Source organism: Mirounga leonina, unplaced genomic scaffold (genome assembly GCF_011800145.1).
Source record: "Mirounga leonina isolate KUSES-001 unplaced genomic scaffold, KU_Mleo_1.0 Mir_154, whole genome shotgun sequence".
NCBI lineage: Eukaryota > Metazoa > Chordata > Mammalia > Carnivora > Phocidae > Mirounga > Mirounga leonina.
The window spans coordinates 44,669,277-44,687,228 of NW_023270389.1; the positions used below are offsets into that span (position 1 = coordinate 44,669,277).

The window sequence follows — 17,952 nt, forward strand, 5'->3', positions numbered from 1 at the left end:
GATAAACTTGTTTGAAAAGCAGTTCAATTACGTCAAGAGTAATTGCCCGTTATTATAGACGTATTCCAATTCCTAGAGAAATAAGCAGAATTTTCAAAGCATAATTACATCTGACATTAAGTGACTTCTCTGTGGACTCCCTTCTGACAACAGAAAATTTAAAGTTCCATAATGCAGCAACAGTGACTCACCTTTCCATCTGAGGGCTGTTCCTCCCAGCTCAAGTATGATGTTTGCTTAAAAGATGAAACCACCCCCATTCTAAATAAATATGACATTTGGACAACTCTTCAAGGATGAACATTTTATTGGAATATAGGCACTTGGGAGAGTAAATATGTGGTTACAAAGTGCTTTAAGTCTATCTGCTTTATATAGTGGCCAGAAAAACCCATCCACCGTGTAGATTTTTTTCTTAAAGTTCCAGACTTCAGAAGGCAAGTCCCCAAACCCGCTTACTTAAAGTATGAAGACACATGTAGCCAACTTTTTTACCTAGTGAACCTGTACTGATTTAGTCAGTGATGTCCTTCCCTTCCCCAGATTAAAATTGCTATGGAGCATATAGCATTTAGCACTTTTGATAAAGAGTGAAAATCACTCATCTGGCAGAACTGTGAAACCCTTGGATATCATGGACTCCAGTCTGGAGGGTTACAAGACCAGACTCGAGAATCTTTGCAATAAAATGTAGAAGATCAGGCCCAGAGACCTGAAGTTCTTCACACAGCCTCTTTATAAAAGCTTTTGGACAGATTGGAATCTTATCCTTGTGGTTTCCAAAAGACTTTTTTTTTTGAAAACAGAGTTTTCTCTGCATGATTCAAGGTACCACTGTCTCCACTCTAAGCTGCAAAGGGAAAAAAAATGACAAGCTAATTTTTTTCAAGGCAAATATTCTCTTTGTGAAAGGTCAATAGTAACATAACTCGTTTAAAGTCATGGGATTTTTCCCAAAAACCACGTCCTGAGGTTTTATGCATTTCTAATGGATTTGCCTGGAGGAGAGATTCCCCAGAGCAGCCTGCAGAAGCTTTGCATGCTGCTCATTTAAATTACAATAACCTTGTTCTAACCTGGAAACCACTGAAGCAACACAGACAAGTCTATTAAAAACAAGACAAGCTCATAGTAATATGAAGTTACTCCATTCAACATGTTAAAATGAATAAGGAATATTTTTAATGAACTTTAGTTTCCTGTTCCATCTTCAAATGGAACAATCATCCCGCTTAGTCTAGTGAACTTGTCTTTTGTGAAATATGTACAGAAAAATTCTTTGTGTTCTCAAGTATGTCCTACCATGTAGTGCCCAGTACCCTCTGGCCTACAAGATGGGTAAAGGGAGGGCACTGATAGTCATCCATCCAATGCAGATGTACTTTCTTTTAGGGTTGGAAAAATTTCTTAATTTTCCAAGGGGTCCAAGAAGCCCTGAGGTGAGCAAAGGAAGGAAGCTGGGAAGCTCCAGCATGGGTTCGAGCAGGGCTGGGACCTCCTTGCTCGCTGACATTCTCCTGCAGAGAAGGGCATCCTTGGTGGGTCTGGGCACTACTCCTTGGGCTCCTTGCCTTACTGGGCAGTGCATCTGACCATCTGCTGTCTGCCTCTTGGACTTTGGACTTGACCTAAGGGAAGCCTCCCCAAGGGCAGAAAGCCCAATTAAAAACGTCTCCCTGCCTGACAGCAAGCCCCAAATAGCCCCAGCACAGCAGCGTGGCGGGTATTCAGGTCTCACAGGTCTTGAGCTGCTCGACACCTGCCAGTTTTTGTGCGAGGCACTAGGGATACGAAAGTGACTTGAGAAGGCAGAGAGCCATTATTCCAGGCTGTGTATCTCTAACAGGAAGCACACATGATTAATAAACCCCCGTTTCTGTTCTTGAAGAAAGAGGCCCCAGAAGAGACGGGAAATAAACACCATTTCAATACTCTGTGCTTAATGCAAGGATATGAGTGAGCACCGGGTACTGCAATGACCGGCAAGGAGTAGCCTCTACGTTCTTCTAAGGAGACCCTTCATAGATGTAAAGATCTAAACACTCTAAGAGAAATTAAAATGATTGAATATGAGACTATAGTGATACTGCTTAGTATTCATTCTTTATCACCTAGAAATTCTTCATGGGGAGTTGGACAGAGAAAGATTTTAATTCCTGCTGAAAGAGTTAAACTGTGGGACAAATTCTCTAAACAACTGATATAAACTTGCTGATGACGATCAAAACAAGATTTTAGGACAGTATGTTGGGATCTAATATTAAAATTTGTGGAAGGAAATGTCAAGAGGTACTACCTGGGACTGAAACTTTTAGGAAACGATATGGTATTTTCTGGAAGGATAATAGAACACAGCTTTTTAATCTGCGGCAAGTAAGTCCTTTAACATCAACATTTCTAGGTCACGGTCCATTGAGAAGACGTATCTGTGTCTATTTCCATAAAGCGTAAGTTCCAGGAGAGAGGAACAGAGTCTTTTTCACTATAGTATCTCTAGCATCTGGGACATCATAGGGACTCAGTTAACTTGCTGAATGACCAAACAAATGATTTCCACTTTTGGTGACATCTTTGGAACTTGACTGGAACTTGATGATGTACATCTTGGCTTTTCATTTCCTTTCTTTTCTTTTCTTTCCCATTTATTCACTTTATTCCCCTTCTGGAAATGAACCAGGACTGTTTCAATGGATAGACAGAAAGTTGTCATGGTTTGAAAATTGGCATATTTCTTCCTTTAAATTCCCATGGATCTTTTAATTTATGTCAGACAAAGCACCTTATCTTTTCTTCTTCTTTTTTGTTTTGTTGCTGTTGTTACTCTACCTAGCACAGCACGTGGCATAGAGCAGCTATTCCAATAATGCTTGTTTAACCTGTAGTCTTTTCCGCTCGACAATTAGCTAAGGCCCCTCTGCACAGCCTAAGGCTAATTTGGAATGCTTTCAGGCTTAAACGTGCCAAGGAAATTTTCTTGCCTCATCTGAATGTCCTCAAAAGGTGATTAATTAATAAGAATCAACATGATTAATTAACAAGAAATTGATAGCATAATTAGTAACAGGCTCAGACAGCCCCACAGACCACAACCTTCCTCCATTTGTGCTCAGCTTCCCCTGGGCTCTTTCAGGGGCTGCAGGGCTGCCCACAGCAGGGTGACCAGTGTTCCCCACCGACCCTTCCCTGCAGTCCTACTGTGGAGGAATGCTGAGTCCTTCAGAGACAATGAAGTTGCTCTAGTGGATGGTGAAGCTGGATTTACAGTATACATTTGCATTCTTACCAAAAAGTAAAGAGCCTTGAAGTACATGAGAGGAAAACACACAGTGTATTGGAAACTGGGCCCCTACTGTTTTCTTCATCTTCGCTGGAACACCACCGCCTCCCTTCAACATCCTCAGCTGCCTCTCACCCCAAACACTTCCTATTAAAATGCTAAAGCAGTAATTCACGGTAGAACAGTTCAATTCCACAAAAGGTCTGCCTCAGTGAGCATGCCCTGTGTGCATTTCCTCTGGTTTCATTACACACATTAAGGAAGTACTTAATTTTTTTTTTTTTTTTTTTTGGTAACAACTTGTGTGCAACCCCTAAGCATACCCATAACTATTAACCTTTGGCTGAGTTTGTGCAAAGAAATACTTATGCCCAATTGTCCCTTTCACTCTTCTGAGGGCTGCCCTGGGGTACTCTCCCCCACATCTTGTGAACCTAGCAGATCGAAGTCTGGAGCATTCTCCACTACCCACTGGCACTCATGGACACCAGCTGCCTTAATCTCCTCTGTATCCATGCTAGCAGTGGCCTGGGCCATGCTGCTGGTCCCTCCCAGGCCTTCTTCCACAGAACCCTGGCTCTCACTGGGGCAGGTGTGGTGAGCACTGGAAATGCAATCTTCTTGTGGCCTGGCCTCACCCTCCACCATGGCTGCAGCCCCTCCTCCTTCCTGGGCATCCAGTCTGGAAACCCCCCCTGTGAGCTCCCTCTTAGTGGGCTCCCCAGCCTCTGCTTGCTGCTCTAGGGGGCCAGGGCTGCTGGCACCCTGGGTGAGCCCTTCACAGGCCTGCTGATCCCCCAGCAATACCCCCAACTCCACCCTGCCAGCCTCCGCCTGCACCTCCGGCGGGGAAAAATGGGCCTCCCTCTCACTGATTTCACTGCCTTCACAGCTGTCTTGACTGGAGGCCGCTTCTTGATCGGCCTCTGTGTCGATTTGGGTTGTTTCCTCTAATTTTTCAATTTCTTGGGGACCAAGGGTCTCTTCATTTGAATCTTTCTCAATCTCGAGGGTGGCCGATTCCATGGGCACTTCAATGGTCACCGTCAACAAATTTCTGAGCTCCAGTAAGGAGCCCGAGGCAGAGCTGGCTTCTGGCTTTTCGTGGCTGGGTTCTCCGTCCTCAGGAGCCCCTCCAAACTCCAGCTCTGACGAGGGTGTGCCCAGGGCTCCTGCCGTGTTCTCTGCCGTCACGAGACCCACAACTGGGCCATCCATGCCTGAAGGAATCACCTCTCCGGTCCCGTCTGGGGGACGGGTAGGGGCAGGGGAAGACGGGCTTTCTCCTTTGGCCAACAGACTAGGGACCCCAGGCTGCTTCTTTTCCCCTGACTCCTGGAATACTTCGTTACTCAGAGCCTCGCTCTCTGAAACTCCTGGCAGAATGGCCGAGGCCCTCCTGGCAGGGCTGGCCTGGTTTGACCCTGCAGGGGTTTTTAGATCAGTTAAGCTGGACACACTTTCACTGGGCAAGGCCATGTTGTCTTCAAATAAGTTGTGTTTCTTCAGGAGAGCGGCTTCCTTTATCACTGACAGAGACCAGAAAACAGAACATGACATTGATTCTCGGCCCCGGCCACCCTGGATTTTCCCATGTTATCCAGAAGCCAAACTCCCTTCCCAGCTTTTCTGGCTACCCAAATCTCTCAATGTCAAATTCCAGCTGATAGCCACCCTCTTCCCAGTCTCCTTCCCTCATGACCAAAGCCCACACACTCGTCTTCAGCACTGGACCTCTGTCATGTTCATTCATTCATTCATTCATTCATTCATTCCTTCATTCATTCCTTCACTCATTCATGGATGCAGACTGGGCATCCACTATGGGACAGGCTCTGAGAGTCCAAAGATTGGCTTTCAAGGAGCTCGCAACCTAGAATAGTAACATCTGTTATCACCGATAGAGGCCCTGCTGCAGGGGCAGGCCTGTCATTTCTCTGCTTCCTCTCATAGTCCAGTCCTGAATGTGTATTGGGTACTCAGTACTGAGGATGCAGAGAGCCCTGTTGACCTGTAGCGTCTAGAATGAAGACCTACGTGCATCCAGCTCAGTCTTAGAGGCCTTGAGAGGACTCAAAACAACAATAACAACGATAGCAGCTGACATTTTTGACCACAGGCCTCCACTGGAGCTATGCAGGCTGTCCAGTGCCCAACGGTATCTTATCCAAGGGGGCGCCACTCACATCAGAGACAGCATAGATTTATGTGTTTGGCAGAATTTTCCAGCAACGAGCAGTAGAGCATCCTACTCTGATAAAAATCAGTATATCACGGCAATTTTTTTGACAGAGAGCTGCCCGGTGCCTGGAGAAAGGGAGCCTTTTCCTAACTGGTGGAAAGGTGCCACGAGGGAATGGTGTGGGCTTGAGGGGGGGCCCTTCCTGTCAGACACTGTGCTGACATCTTTACATTTCTCATCTCGTTGGATTAGCTACTGGGGCTTGTGCTTGGCTCGTTTCCTTTGTGGGGGGTTTCTGGTGATACTAACACTTTCCCTGTGGAGACCAGACACAGGCCTATGGTTCTGGGGAATGGCCCTGTCCAGCCGATTTCTATCAAGGCTGTCCTGCCCACGGTCCCATCACAAGCAAGGGGCCTAACTCCACAGGACAGTGGGTGCTGGAGTCCCAACAAGATTCACAGAGTACGGTGTCGGCGCCCTGGGTCTGCTTCTGCCAGCGGACAGGACATGAGGAATGTGCCGAGGAGGCAGCTGGTAACCCCTGTTCCGGAATCACCTCCTCCTGCCTCAGGGAGGGGTCAGAAGTCTGTGGCTAAAAACAGCTGTTCTCCTTTGTTCTGTCTGGGGCAGCTGGAGGGAGACAGATGTTCATGAGACAGTCTAGCCTTAATCTCCCTAAACCTCGGTTTTCTGTGAAAAATGAAGCTTGAAATTTCTGTCTCCTGGAGTTCTTATTTGTAATTCAAAGAAATAATATCCAAGGGGCCAGTACAGTGTGTGCCAGATCATGATTCTCAGTCAAGGTTAGTATCCCTCTCTCTCCTCTCCTCTCTTCTCTGTCTCCCCAACAAATCGGTAGCGGTTTCCTCTTCCCCTTTCATTGGGAAACCTAGCGGGCCTCCCTGGGTCCCCTGAGGGGTCCTCCCCCGTATCTGCTGTTCCCTCCAGTACCAAGGAAATCTTCCTCACCTTTCAGAGTTTCATCAAGGAGGCTCTGATGTAAAATCTCCTCGTAGACATTTTCCACATGAATCATATTGGTGTGATCTGCAAAAATGAACTGCTCATATTTCTGGAGCTCCTGGACAGTGAGAGATAGGGAGATGGAGGACAAGGCATGAGATGCCAGTTTGTAGAGAAGGTACAGGGAGCATGACTTGCACTCATGATCCCCTCCTTGGACAGCCACCGAGGCACGATGTGTACTTCAGGGGTGTAGACAACACAGATTTTAATCATCTCAAGGCCCTGTCTGCAGGTCTGTGGGTCTCAAGGCCCTCCTTTTTTTCCATCACAACCAAAATGTTCCCTTCTTCCCTTTTTTCCCCCTTTAAACTCCAATAGTACTTTACCAAGGTATAAGTCACACACAGTAAAATGTACACATCTCACAATGTGTACATCACACATTTACACACAGTAAAATGTACACATCTCACAATGTGTACATCTCAGTGGTTTTAAATATATAACTATACCCATGGAACCACAACCCAGATCAAGATAGAGAATATTTCCGACACCCTGTGCCTTTTTCCAGTCTACACCACCAACGAGAGATAAGCACTACTCTGATATCTGTCACAACAGATTTGTTTTCCTAATTTTTTTTTTTTTTTGAGAGAGAGAACACATGTGGTGGGGGGAGGAACAGAGGGGGAGGGGAGAGAGAATCTTTTTTTTTTTTAAAGATTATTTATTTATTTGAGACAGAGAGAATGAGAGAGAGAGAGAGCACATGAGAGGGGGGAGGGTCAGAGGGAGAAGCAGGCTCCCTGCTGAGCAGAGAGCCCGATGCGGGACTTGATCCAGGGACTCCAGGATCATGACCTGAGCCGAAGGCAGTCGCTTAACCAACTGAGTCACCCAGGCGCCCGGGGGAGAGAGAATCTTAAGCAGGCTCCATGTCCAGCAGTGAGCCTGACACCAGGCTTGATCTCATGACCCTGAGATCAGGATCTGAGCCAAAGGCAGATGCTTAACCGACTGAGCCACCCGGGTGTGTTTTTGAACTTTACACAAATTGAATCACATATTCTTGTGTGTTTGGCTTTAAGATTCATCCGTGTTGCCGCATATATCAGTAGCTCATTCCCTTTTATTGACAAAAGACATTCATTATATGGATAAACTAAAACTGCTTAGCTATCCTCCTATCAATGGTGTTGAGATTTGTTCATTTTTTAACTGTTATGAATATAATTGCTATAAACATTTCTGTGCATGATTTTTTTTTTGGATTTAAGGACTCGTTTTTATCTTCAGTGTATACCTAGAAGTGAAATTGCTGGGTCCTGGACTAGATGTATGTTTAACTGTATTAGAATGGGACCCTTTCCGGGTATGGAGACTCTCTCGTCAAAGACTCTTCAGGAACATTCTCCTCTTTCCCTCCAACTGGCCCTGACAGTCATTGATTCCCTCTAAGACAACCAGACAGGATGCATAATCCTTTAACCCTTCCTGCTCTCTGAGGGTTTCCAGATGGCTTGAGGTCAGGATAGGGATCAAAATGTACCAAATCACATGCCAGTGATTAACTCAGTAATCCTTACAGCTAAGAGTGCTCAAAGGGCCCCAAGAGCAAGGGCTTTAGCAGTGGGATTTGATGCCTTTTGCCTGAAGGGACAGGATTTTCAGCAGGAGATCAGAAGCCACCACTGCAGGCAACTCAGTGCTAGTACTTGGGGGCCCAGGCCCAGATCACAGCAGGTCATAATGAGGTCCCTTTATACCCACCCAGAGCAAAGCTAAAGATTGGACAGACGTGAGCTTGCAGGACCCTGAGCAGGTCTGTGAGGCAGGACGGACACACAGATGAGAACTGTGTGGAAAGAGCACTGGCCAGGAGGCTGGACACTGCCCTGGATTCCCTGGGGGACCCGAGCCTGCCATGTCACGGCTCCATGCCTCTCTCTGCCTCTGCAAAGTGAGGGCCACAGGCTCAGGTCTGCGACACCCTTTCCTATCCCTAGGTGGTCTCCCACTCTTTATTTCCCTGGTTCCTGCCTCAGGACTGGGCGAAAACATGACTCTGGGGAGTCTTCCCTGACCCCATAAGCAGCGCTGGGCACCCGGCTCGGAGCTCTGGCCCGTCCTCTTTCCCATAGGCTACAGCTGTGCTCATCCACTGCAGGCCCGGTACCTCTAGCCTACGAACTCCCGGACGGCAGGAATGCTGGCCTGGCACAATGCCTGGATCATATCTGATACATAGTCAGGACGTGTTTGCCGAAGAAACAGTAGACCTTCGAAATTTCCAGCTAGGGGTGCCTGGGCGGCCTAGTCGGTTAAGCGTCTGACTCTTGGTTTTGGCTCAGGTCGTGATCTCAGGGTCGTGAGACTGAGTCCTGAGTCGGGCTCTGCGCTCAGTGCAGAGTTGGCTTGAGATTCTCTCTCTCTCTGCCTCTCCCCTCTGCTTGCAACTCTCTCTCTCTAAAATAAAAAAATCTTTAAAAAAATTTCAAACAGCTAAATAAGTTTGTGGAAAGGAACAATTATCTAGGGATGTTTATACCACTGTGACATGTCCAGCTTTGTAACATAGGTCTTCTATATTGAACTGACTAAACTGTGACATATGTTTAATTCCTTGGAGCAATTTAATTGGAATCCCTAAGGGTGGGTCTTGGGGAATCAGAATTTTTTTTTTACAGCTCCCCAGGCAATTTCTTTTCTTTTTTTTTTAATTCTCCAGGCAATTTCAATGGGCACCCTGGACTGAGTACCACAGATCTAAGAAGTTGTGATTAAAGAACCAAGGGAAACATAACGTTAGTAAAATAAAGAATCCTTCAGTTGAGCAGATAATCCCTTAATTTATCCGTTCTGTACATCCAGATTTTAAGAAATCTCTTGACACTGAAATCATATCCTTCATTACTGAAAACTTGGGGTCTCAGTTTCTTTAGAAACCAATCTTTCTTGATTCAAAAATCCCAAGAGCATTTTATAGATTGGGTACAACTCTGCTGATGTGTGGAAAAAGGGAACTGACGATGGGGCGCCTGGGTGGCTCAGTCGTTAAGCGTCTGCCTTTGGCTCAGGTCATGATCCCGGAGTCCTGGGATCGAGCCCCACGTCGGGTTCCCTGCTCAGCGGGAAGCCTGCTTCTCTCTCTCCCACTCCCCCTGCTGGGTGTTCTCTCTCTCACTGTCTTGTTCTCTGTCAAATAAATAAATAAAATCTTAAAAAAAAAAAAAAGGGAACAGACAAGAAAGGGGGACTTTCTTTGCCCTTCTCTTCTTCTGGGAGGAAGTGGCTTGGAGGCCCCTAAATTGCCTCTGGGATTGAAAACACCCTAAGTAGAATGTCTGTGTGCAGACGCATCCAGAGGTAGACAAAGTCATCCTTTGGGCGGCTAAACTTTTCCATCCGCACATGGCGGAAGGACAATCATATAGACAGATTCTTTATTCCTGTGGCTTGATCAAACTCCCAGAAATAAAGGCCAGGTACTAGATATGCCAAGACTCTAAAGAAAAAAGCATTTATAGAATATAAAAATAACCAAAGAAATTTCTGTAGTAAAATAACTTATGCCAAGGATTTTAATGTTCCAATTCTTGGAGACCCTCTACGCTGCCCAAAAGTCCTTTTGAAATTCTAATAAGCTCTTTATGATTTGCTCCAATAGGGAGAAGGCACTGAAAATGTCCAGGCTCATAGATCATTTCTGAAATGTAGAAATAGTAATAGCAGTCGTATATATTATTCACTGAGTGCACACCTTGTTATCAACAAATATGAGTTGAGTTCAAACTCTGGCGGTTACCAGCTCTGTGACTTTGGGCCCATTACTTAATCCTCAAGTTTCCCCATTTGTACAATGAGGATGTAAATAATATTTCCTCCTCGAGTTGTCATGAGAATTGTTGAGATAATCCATGCAAAGTGTGTTTAACATAGTGTCTAACACATGGTCAACACTCATCAAATATTAATAATTTAGTCTCCTCTATCTTAAAGGCACTGCAAGATATATCATTTCCATTTTCTAGAAGATGGAATCTAGGTCAAGAAAGAGGAAAAGTGACTTGTCCAAGGCCCCAGAGCCAATACATGGAGGAGCCAGGACTTGAACCCAGGTCTTGGACCTGCCTCCATAAGTGGCTCACCCATGGCTCTGCTCTGCAGACCAAGTCACACCTTCATAATCATGACTGTCACTGGTAGCAGCTTTAAATGGTTTCTGTTTCATTGACTTCACAAAACAAACATTAAAAGAAAAAAATATCCTTCTGTAATCGGGTGACTTACAGTCTTTCCCTGGATGTAGTGGTCAAGTTTCAGAGGACAGATGGTACCCATGAGTTATACTATGACGAGGAGCACTTGGTGTCCTCAGATGCTCTATGACAACCCTTAGTTTGGCTCAAAGTCAGATCATCACCTTTGAGATTCTGTCTAGTCCAAAGGTTGGCAAATCTGGCAGCTGCTTACTTTTGTAAATAAAGTTTTATTGGGACATAGAAGCACCCATTGTTAATGTATGCTCTTGCACTTAGCAGAGCTGAGAAGTTGCAACAAAAACAGTACGACCCACGAAGGCCTAAAATCTTTACTATCTGACCATTTGCAGAAAAAGTTTGCCGACCCCTCCCTGGTCTAGTCTACTGATTGCAAGCACATTCTAGCAAAAGAACTTGCTTGAACTTCACAGCAATAAAAGCAGGCTCTCTGGAGTAACCCATCCTCTTACGGGTTTGCACGTGGATGCCAATGCCTTCTGCACGGTGGGAAGTGTGATTTGAACCAGTGCCTCTTGAAATATCCTCTTCCGGATGGTGCTGCTATCATAATCATATTGCTGTCAATACAGAGATAGAAACATGTGCTAAATAGCAACATTGCAATCTGTTAACTTTTGCTTAAACAAAAACTCAGTCACTCACTTGTCTCGCTTTCCCCCCTATTTCTGAGGACATTTACGGTGTTTCCAAGGTCTCAAAGATCTTACTATGCAATTCTCTCATACTTTGGGTGGAGGGTATGGCTATTAATGACCCATCTTACCCTCCCCTTTTACAGATAGGGAAACTGAGGCAAGATCAAAACAGTAACTTCTGGGGGCACCTGGGTGGCTCAGTCGTTAAGCGTCTGCCTTCAGCTCAGGTCATGATCCCAGGGTCCTGGGATCGAGCCCCACATCGGGCTCCTTGCTCAGCGGGAGGCCTGCTTCTCCCCCTCCCACTCCCCCCGCTTGTGTTCCCTCTCTCGCTGTGTCTCTGTCAAATAAATAAAATCTTTAAAAACAAAACAAAACAAAAAAACAGTAACTTCTGCATTATAAAGAAGTTGGGGACAGAAATGGGGGGTGAGTTTGTATGTCATCACTCCTGTCCTGGGTGGGTCCATAGGAGCCAAGATCATCTACTTCCTTCACTTTATATCCGAGAAGCAGGATGAGTGGACTATAATGATTTCCACAAAGGAAGGGAGGGTCTGGCTCATAGCTACCTTAACACTGTGGCATATTAACCGAAGAAGTTTAGTATCCAGACCAAGAAAGATGTTGATTCACTTTTCTGCATGGAATATTCAAACCTAGAGACTCGAGTTTGGTTTTAGACAACCCTTTAAGAGGATCGCCGACGCTCTGGAACACAATCACAGGCATGTGAGCAGAACGGTCAGGCCAAACAAAGAATGGTTCATGAGGTGAAGGCATTTCTACTGAAGATGATAACTTTGGGCAAGATTATGGCTCTATTCAAACAACCAAAGGCTACTGTGTGGAAAAAGGACATGAACAGAGAGAAGAGAACTAGAATCACCAACAGTGTCAACTTTGGCTTCACATTAGGAAGCATGTTCTTGCAGTAAAAAGTGTCCAGAGAAGAAATGGATTGTCCAGGGAGGTCCTAAGTGTCCTGACACTGGATGTGATACTGACATCGATACTATCTTTTCTCCCAATTGCAAGTTCATTATTACTTGTGTTCCCATAATAAATACTGCTTTTATTATTCTTTTATTTTTTAAAAGATTTTATTTATTTGTTTGTCAGAGAGAGAGAGAGCGAGCACAAGCAGGGGGAGTGGCAGGCAGAAGGAGAAGCAGGTTCCCTGCATAGCAAGGAGCCCGATGCGGGACTCGATCCGAGAACCCTGGGATGATGACCTGAGCTGAAGGCAAATGCTTAACCAACTGAGCCACACGGGTGTCCCATAAATATTGCTTTTAATCTCAGTGATTTGGTTGCCATTGTTTCCTACTGCTGTGAGGTATTAAGATTAGGTCTAAAATTCAGGGACCACCTCCTAGGCTCTGTGGAACTTTAATCTTCTGCTCCAAGGCACTGTTTAGGGGAATAGGTAGTAAGAAATTAGTGGACTAAATTTAAGAATTGTTTTAGCTCTAGGCTCACCATTGAGTAGCCTGTTGAGCTTAAGTAAGTCATGTTAGCTCTTAGTGAGTCAGTTTCCTCATCTCTATAATGGAGACATATTCTAATTATCTCACGAGTCCTTGTGAAGATCAAACAAAACAGGGGAGGTTAAAAACAAAACAGCTTTAAAAATAGACCATATATGTGCAAGCTGCTATTATTAAAATCATTTTGATAAATACTTAAGCAGTAAGCACATTAAAAACAATTTCAGGGGCGCCTGAGTGGCTCAGTCATTTGGGCGTCTGCCTTCGGCTCAGGTCATGGTCTCAGGGTCCTGGGTTCAAGCCCCACATTTGGCTCCCTGCTCAGCGGGGAGTCGGCTTCTCCCTCTCCCTCTGCCCACGACTCGTGCTTTCTCTCTCTCTCTCAAATAAAGTCTTAAAAAAAAAAAATTTCATATGGCAGGTGTCTTTTTTTTTTTTTTTAGAGTATTTCTTTTGCCAGGAGATTTTGATTTTTCTAAAAAATGCTGGCTAATTTAAATGGGTTTTACTATATTGCATACTCTTTGAAGAAGGAAACTGTGCCTTGCCTATTTTTACATTTTGTGTAATATCTATCACAACGCTTTGCTTAGCGTGGACAGTCAAGTGCAATTGCTATGAATGCCAATAAATATCAAGTGCAATTGCTCTATCAAGGACAGGTCACTTCGAGCTGACGGACAAGAATCCCGAGGACATGTGGTCCCTAGAGTTGCCACTAGATGGCAGAATAGGCACGAGAGTCACGCTGGAGGCCTAGTGGCGCGGTAGTCATTGCTACTTCAGGCGGGGAAAGGGAGCAGGATTACAAACAGGGAGGGTGAAGGACAGAATTTGGTATTTTCCACTTAACAAAAGAAGCAGGGGGTCATACTTGTTTTACGCTTCCCACAAATGAGAGAAAGGTTTTACCTTTAAGACTCGGAGCTTAACCTTCTCGATGGCGACTGCAGTTTTGGAGGCCTCTCCTTGGAGGTGTGGGGAAAGCAACTGCTCGAAAGTGTATACTGCATTCTCCATTAGCTAGAAACCAAAAGCAACACAGAACAGCGCCTGGTCAGAGGCCGGGGTCTCTACCCTGGAGCAGGGAGGGGATGACCATCAGAGTCCCCCCCAGGCACTACTCTGGGGCCACCCAGGGCAACAGGTCCTCAGCCCCCTACCTGGGTTATGAAATAGAAGGCACCTGGCCACAGTGGGATCAGTAAGAGTCTGGGAATAACACACACTCACACACCTATGTATGTATGCATATGCGTATTTTTTCCCTCCTCTCTTCCTTTTATGCTCTGAGCTGCAAAACCCCTGGAGGCCATGGGATTGAGAATACCACCCTCTCCTGTGGTCAGCCCCTTCCTCTGGTCTCTGGTTCCTGCAGCCCCGGCTTGACAAAGGGAGGTGGGAGGCTTCTCCAGTTATTTCTTGGCGGCTTTAATCGTGCACTGCCACTTTTGGGGGATGCAAACCAGTCCAGCACACCTCTCTGCACTTAGCCTACCCCCTCACTTCTCTTCCTTGCTCTGCCAGGCTGGAAGGGAGGCAGGGTTGGGGCTTGGTGGGCACAGCGGCTGATGTGCTCATGGGTTAGGAAACGGAAATGACTGCGATTTCTTATTCTCTGCACTCATACCTGTATCAGTTTCACCAGGGTTCAGTATTACCAAAAAGGGACTTCTGTTAAACTGTTGCCCAATTTTGTTCCCCCAGTCCGTCTTTAATCCTTCACAACTCAGAGGTTAGATAATAAGGTGTATCACTTAATCCGCCCTATAACTTATAAGGAACAAACGTTCCTTTCTTCCCCAAGCCTCTGATCCCAAAGCATGAACACATAGCTTTGTCCAGCACTCTCAACACGATAGTGACCTAATCTAAGCATCTGTCTCTGAAGGGGGGCCTGGCACAGTGCCCGGTCCCTGAGTGGCCCTGAACACTCCTGAACACCCCTGAACACCCCTGAAATAGAACTGTGCTCTTTTGGCTTCAGTGATCACACCCTTCTTCATTTAGAAAGCACTATAGTAAGGAAAGAATTTGTGCTTGTTCCTGGAGAAAAAGTTTCTTGTGTGGGGGAAAAAAGGGAACCTATCAAGTAGACCCAAGAGATCCAAATATGAAGCCATGATTGATTGATTGATTTACTCTTAACCGGGTTAGGGAATTAACGTAAGCAGGTAGTTCTCTGTTCTAGCTTCATATTAGAAGTAGTGGGAAGGCGAGTGGGGGAAAATTCCTGCGAGTGGGGCCTAGACGTCAGTATTTCTCAAAAGCTCCCCAGATGATTCTCATGTGCAGCCAAGGTTAAAAGCGCTGGTTTGGCAAATCAAGTAATTATCAGTTAATGCTACCTGATTTCCCTGAAAATTTTTTTTTTCTTTCTGATGTTCATTAACATGGAAGAAAGATGAAGCCAGCTGGAACGACCAAGGACGTCCTCAACTCAACATGATGATGACTGCGAAGGGCCCCACTGCCCAGAGCTTCACCAGCACCCCAGCCTCGCTGGCCAGCCCTTGTTTCTCTGCTGTCTCCATCCTCACCCCCCACGGAGGCCCCTGCCGCTCCCACCTCCTGCATGTCGTTCTGTGTCCTCTGGACCACCAGATCCACGTGGGGGAATCGGAAGCGGCTCTTGAGATCCTGCAAACGCTCCTGAAGCAGGTTGACTTTACTGTAACAAGGTTCCATCTTCATGGAATCCAGTGGAAGATTCATGAGCCGGTCTAGATGCTGCATTTTGGTGAAGGGAAACGTTAAATACCTTCAGACTCAGGAGCAGGATTACACACATATTCCGTATTACGTAAATTCTAAATGATCAAACGTACGTTAGTAGAGTGAATCACTTCTCAAATCACTGCATCTGTGACATTTCAACTGTCTTACTTGCCTCCTTCAGGGGTCCCTGGGGCAGCTCTATCGCTAGGGCAGAGACTGGTAGAGGAACCCACTGGATGACGGGAGGACCCAGGAAAGCATTTGAGGGGGCTACAATCTTAGTTCTTGATGGACTTGGGGCTCCGACTTGCAGAGCTCAAGAACTAGGTAGGCAGGCTTTTTGGCATCTGGAATTGCTGCTGGGCCCCCGGGACCTCCAAAGCCTCCTTTAATGGGGTCAGGATGCCCCTGGGCCCCAGGACTCTGGGAATGAGGCCAGAATCTCCACAGTTCTCTGAGGCTCTGTCAGGGCTCACGGGGGCTTCCTCCGCCGTAGGTTCTCTATGGGGCTAGTAGGTGGGGAGGTGGGTGGTAGGAAGAGGCCTGGCCTGGGAGAGGCATCCAGATAAAAAACTGGGATTCCTCCTCCTCTGGTTTGCACGAGCAATGAAGCCACAGGGCTTCCAACAAGAGGGCAGCAATGGGCCTCCTCTGCTAAAGACGTCAGGTTTTACCAACACACGCTCACATCGTGAGTGTTGTTCCCAACAGAATGCCTTCTATTTTCCAAGATGATTTTCAAATAATTTTAAAAATTGAATACCAGACATCTAGAAGAAACAGGTGGGTGGGCAGCGAAAGAGAAGATAGACAGGTGCTAAAAATGGACGCCCAGGGAGAACTGGGGAGTAACACAGGGTGAGTGTGAATCACAAAGGATGTGCTGTCCGATTTTCAAGTCACAGAAAAGGGACAAAGCTCAAGTTCTAGGTGTCTCTAAATAGGAATTCTTAAAGGGCCCGTTCTCATTGTGTTTGTAAAGAGAACACATCACTCTCCTTGAGAAGTGAGTTGTGGGGAGCCGCACCGAGGTAGAATTAATGATCAAACGCACAAGGTCAAACTTGTCCCTCCTCACACAATATGAAATGTATCTGTTTTAAAGAAATAACAATCAAGCAGACAAGAGAGGAAAAATGGGCTGCTGCTTTGCTCCTATCAGATGGGCCGAAGTTTAAAGAGGTGGTACTGCCTACTGCTGACGAGCATATGGGGAAGAAAGTCCTCTGCCATACACAATGGACGGAAATGTAAAATTTAAGTCCTTTTTTTTTTTTTTGGAAATGCAAATGGTAACATCTGTTAACAGGAGAAATAAAGCCACCTTTCAATGTAGCCATCCTGCCTTAGGAATCTATCCCACAGGAATGAAAGCATCAGAGTATAATATACGTAACAAGGTTATTTATTACAGCTTTGTCCATGATGCCAGCAACATTTGGATAGCTGAATAAATCATGGTGCATTCAGACATGAAATATTATGTAGCCATTACAAAGAATGATTTAGAGCTAGAGCAGCTAACTTGAAGACAGTTTCGCGAGGTATTTTTTGAATGAGAACACTGATAAAGAGTAGGATTTGTAATACAATCCCATTTTTTAAAGAGCAAACAATCTGGAAAAAAAAAAAAACAGCCCATAAATGTGTATGTTTTAGGGGCGCCTGGGTGGCTCAGGCGTTAAGCGTCTGCCTTCGGCTCAGGTCATGGTCCCAGGGTCCTGGGATCGAGCCCCACGTCGGGCTCCCTGCTCAGCGGGGAGCCTGCTTCTCCCTCTCCCACTCCCCCTGCTTGTGTTGCCTCTCTCGCTGTCTCTCTCTCTGTCAAATAAATAAATAAAATCTTTAAAAAAGTGTGTATGTTTTAATAGCTGTATAAGCAGGGAGAAAAGTACAGAACGGTATATGCTAAGATGTTAACACTAGTTACTTGAAGGGATGTGGGTAGTGGGGGAGAGGGGAAGAGGGACAGTAAAGTCAAGTTTTAAAAAAGATTGCGAAAAGGAACTTGAAAATATTTATAAAGTGTGTCTTGTTTATGTATAATTACATGTGTATGTATGCATAAATAAATAAGAAAGGGGGGGGAAGAGATAGTGATATGTCAAGTATAAACCAAGCTGCCACATTATGTAAGTGATTCCTGAACTTTAGGGTACCTCACGTCCTTGGGAGGCCTTGTGAAACAGAATGCTGGGCCCTACCCCCAGAGTTTCCGATTCAGTAGATTGTTGGTAGGGGCCTGAGAATTTGCATTTTTAACAGCCAGCTGATGATACTACTGGTCTGGGGACCACACTTTGAGAAACATTGTTTTCATCACAAATCTATATTTTTGGAAACAAATGAACAAACAAAATTTATATCAAGAGGATATATGTTTCTATATTTGTAT

At 45.5% G+C, this 17,952-nt stretch overlaps 1 protein-coding gene across 1 annotated transcript in view; it reads right to left on the reverse strand.

Moving 5' to 3' along the window:
* Positions 1-289: 289 nt before the first annotated feature.
* Positions 290-17,952, reverse strand: part of NIBAN1 (niban apoptosis regulator 1) — a 154,984-nt gene continuing 137,321 nt past the window's right edge. Inside the window, exons 10-14 of the mRNA XM_035010656.1 lie at positions 15,408-15,569; positions 13,752-13,862; positions 11,164-11,271; positions 6,432-6,543; positions 290-4,806 (exon numbers count right to left, since the gene is read on the reverse strand). Of these exons, the coding sequence (XP_034866547.1) occupies positions 3,662-4,806; positions 6,432-6,543; positions 11,164-11,271; positions 13,752-13,862; positions 15,408-15,569 (1,638 nt within the window). The 3' untranslated portion in view covers positions 290-3,661. The remainder of the gene's footprint in view (positions 4,807-6,431; positions 6,544-11,163; positions 11,272-13,751; positions 13,863-15,407; positions 15,570-17,952) is intronic.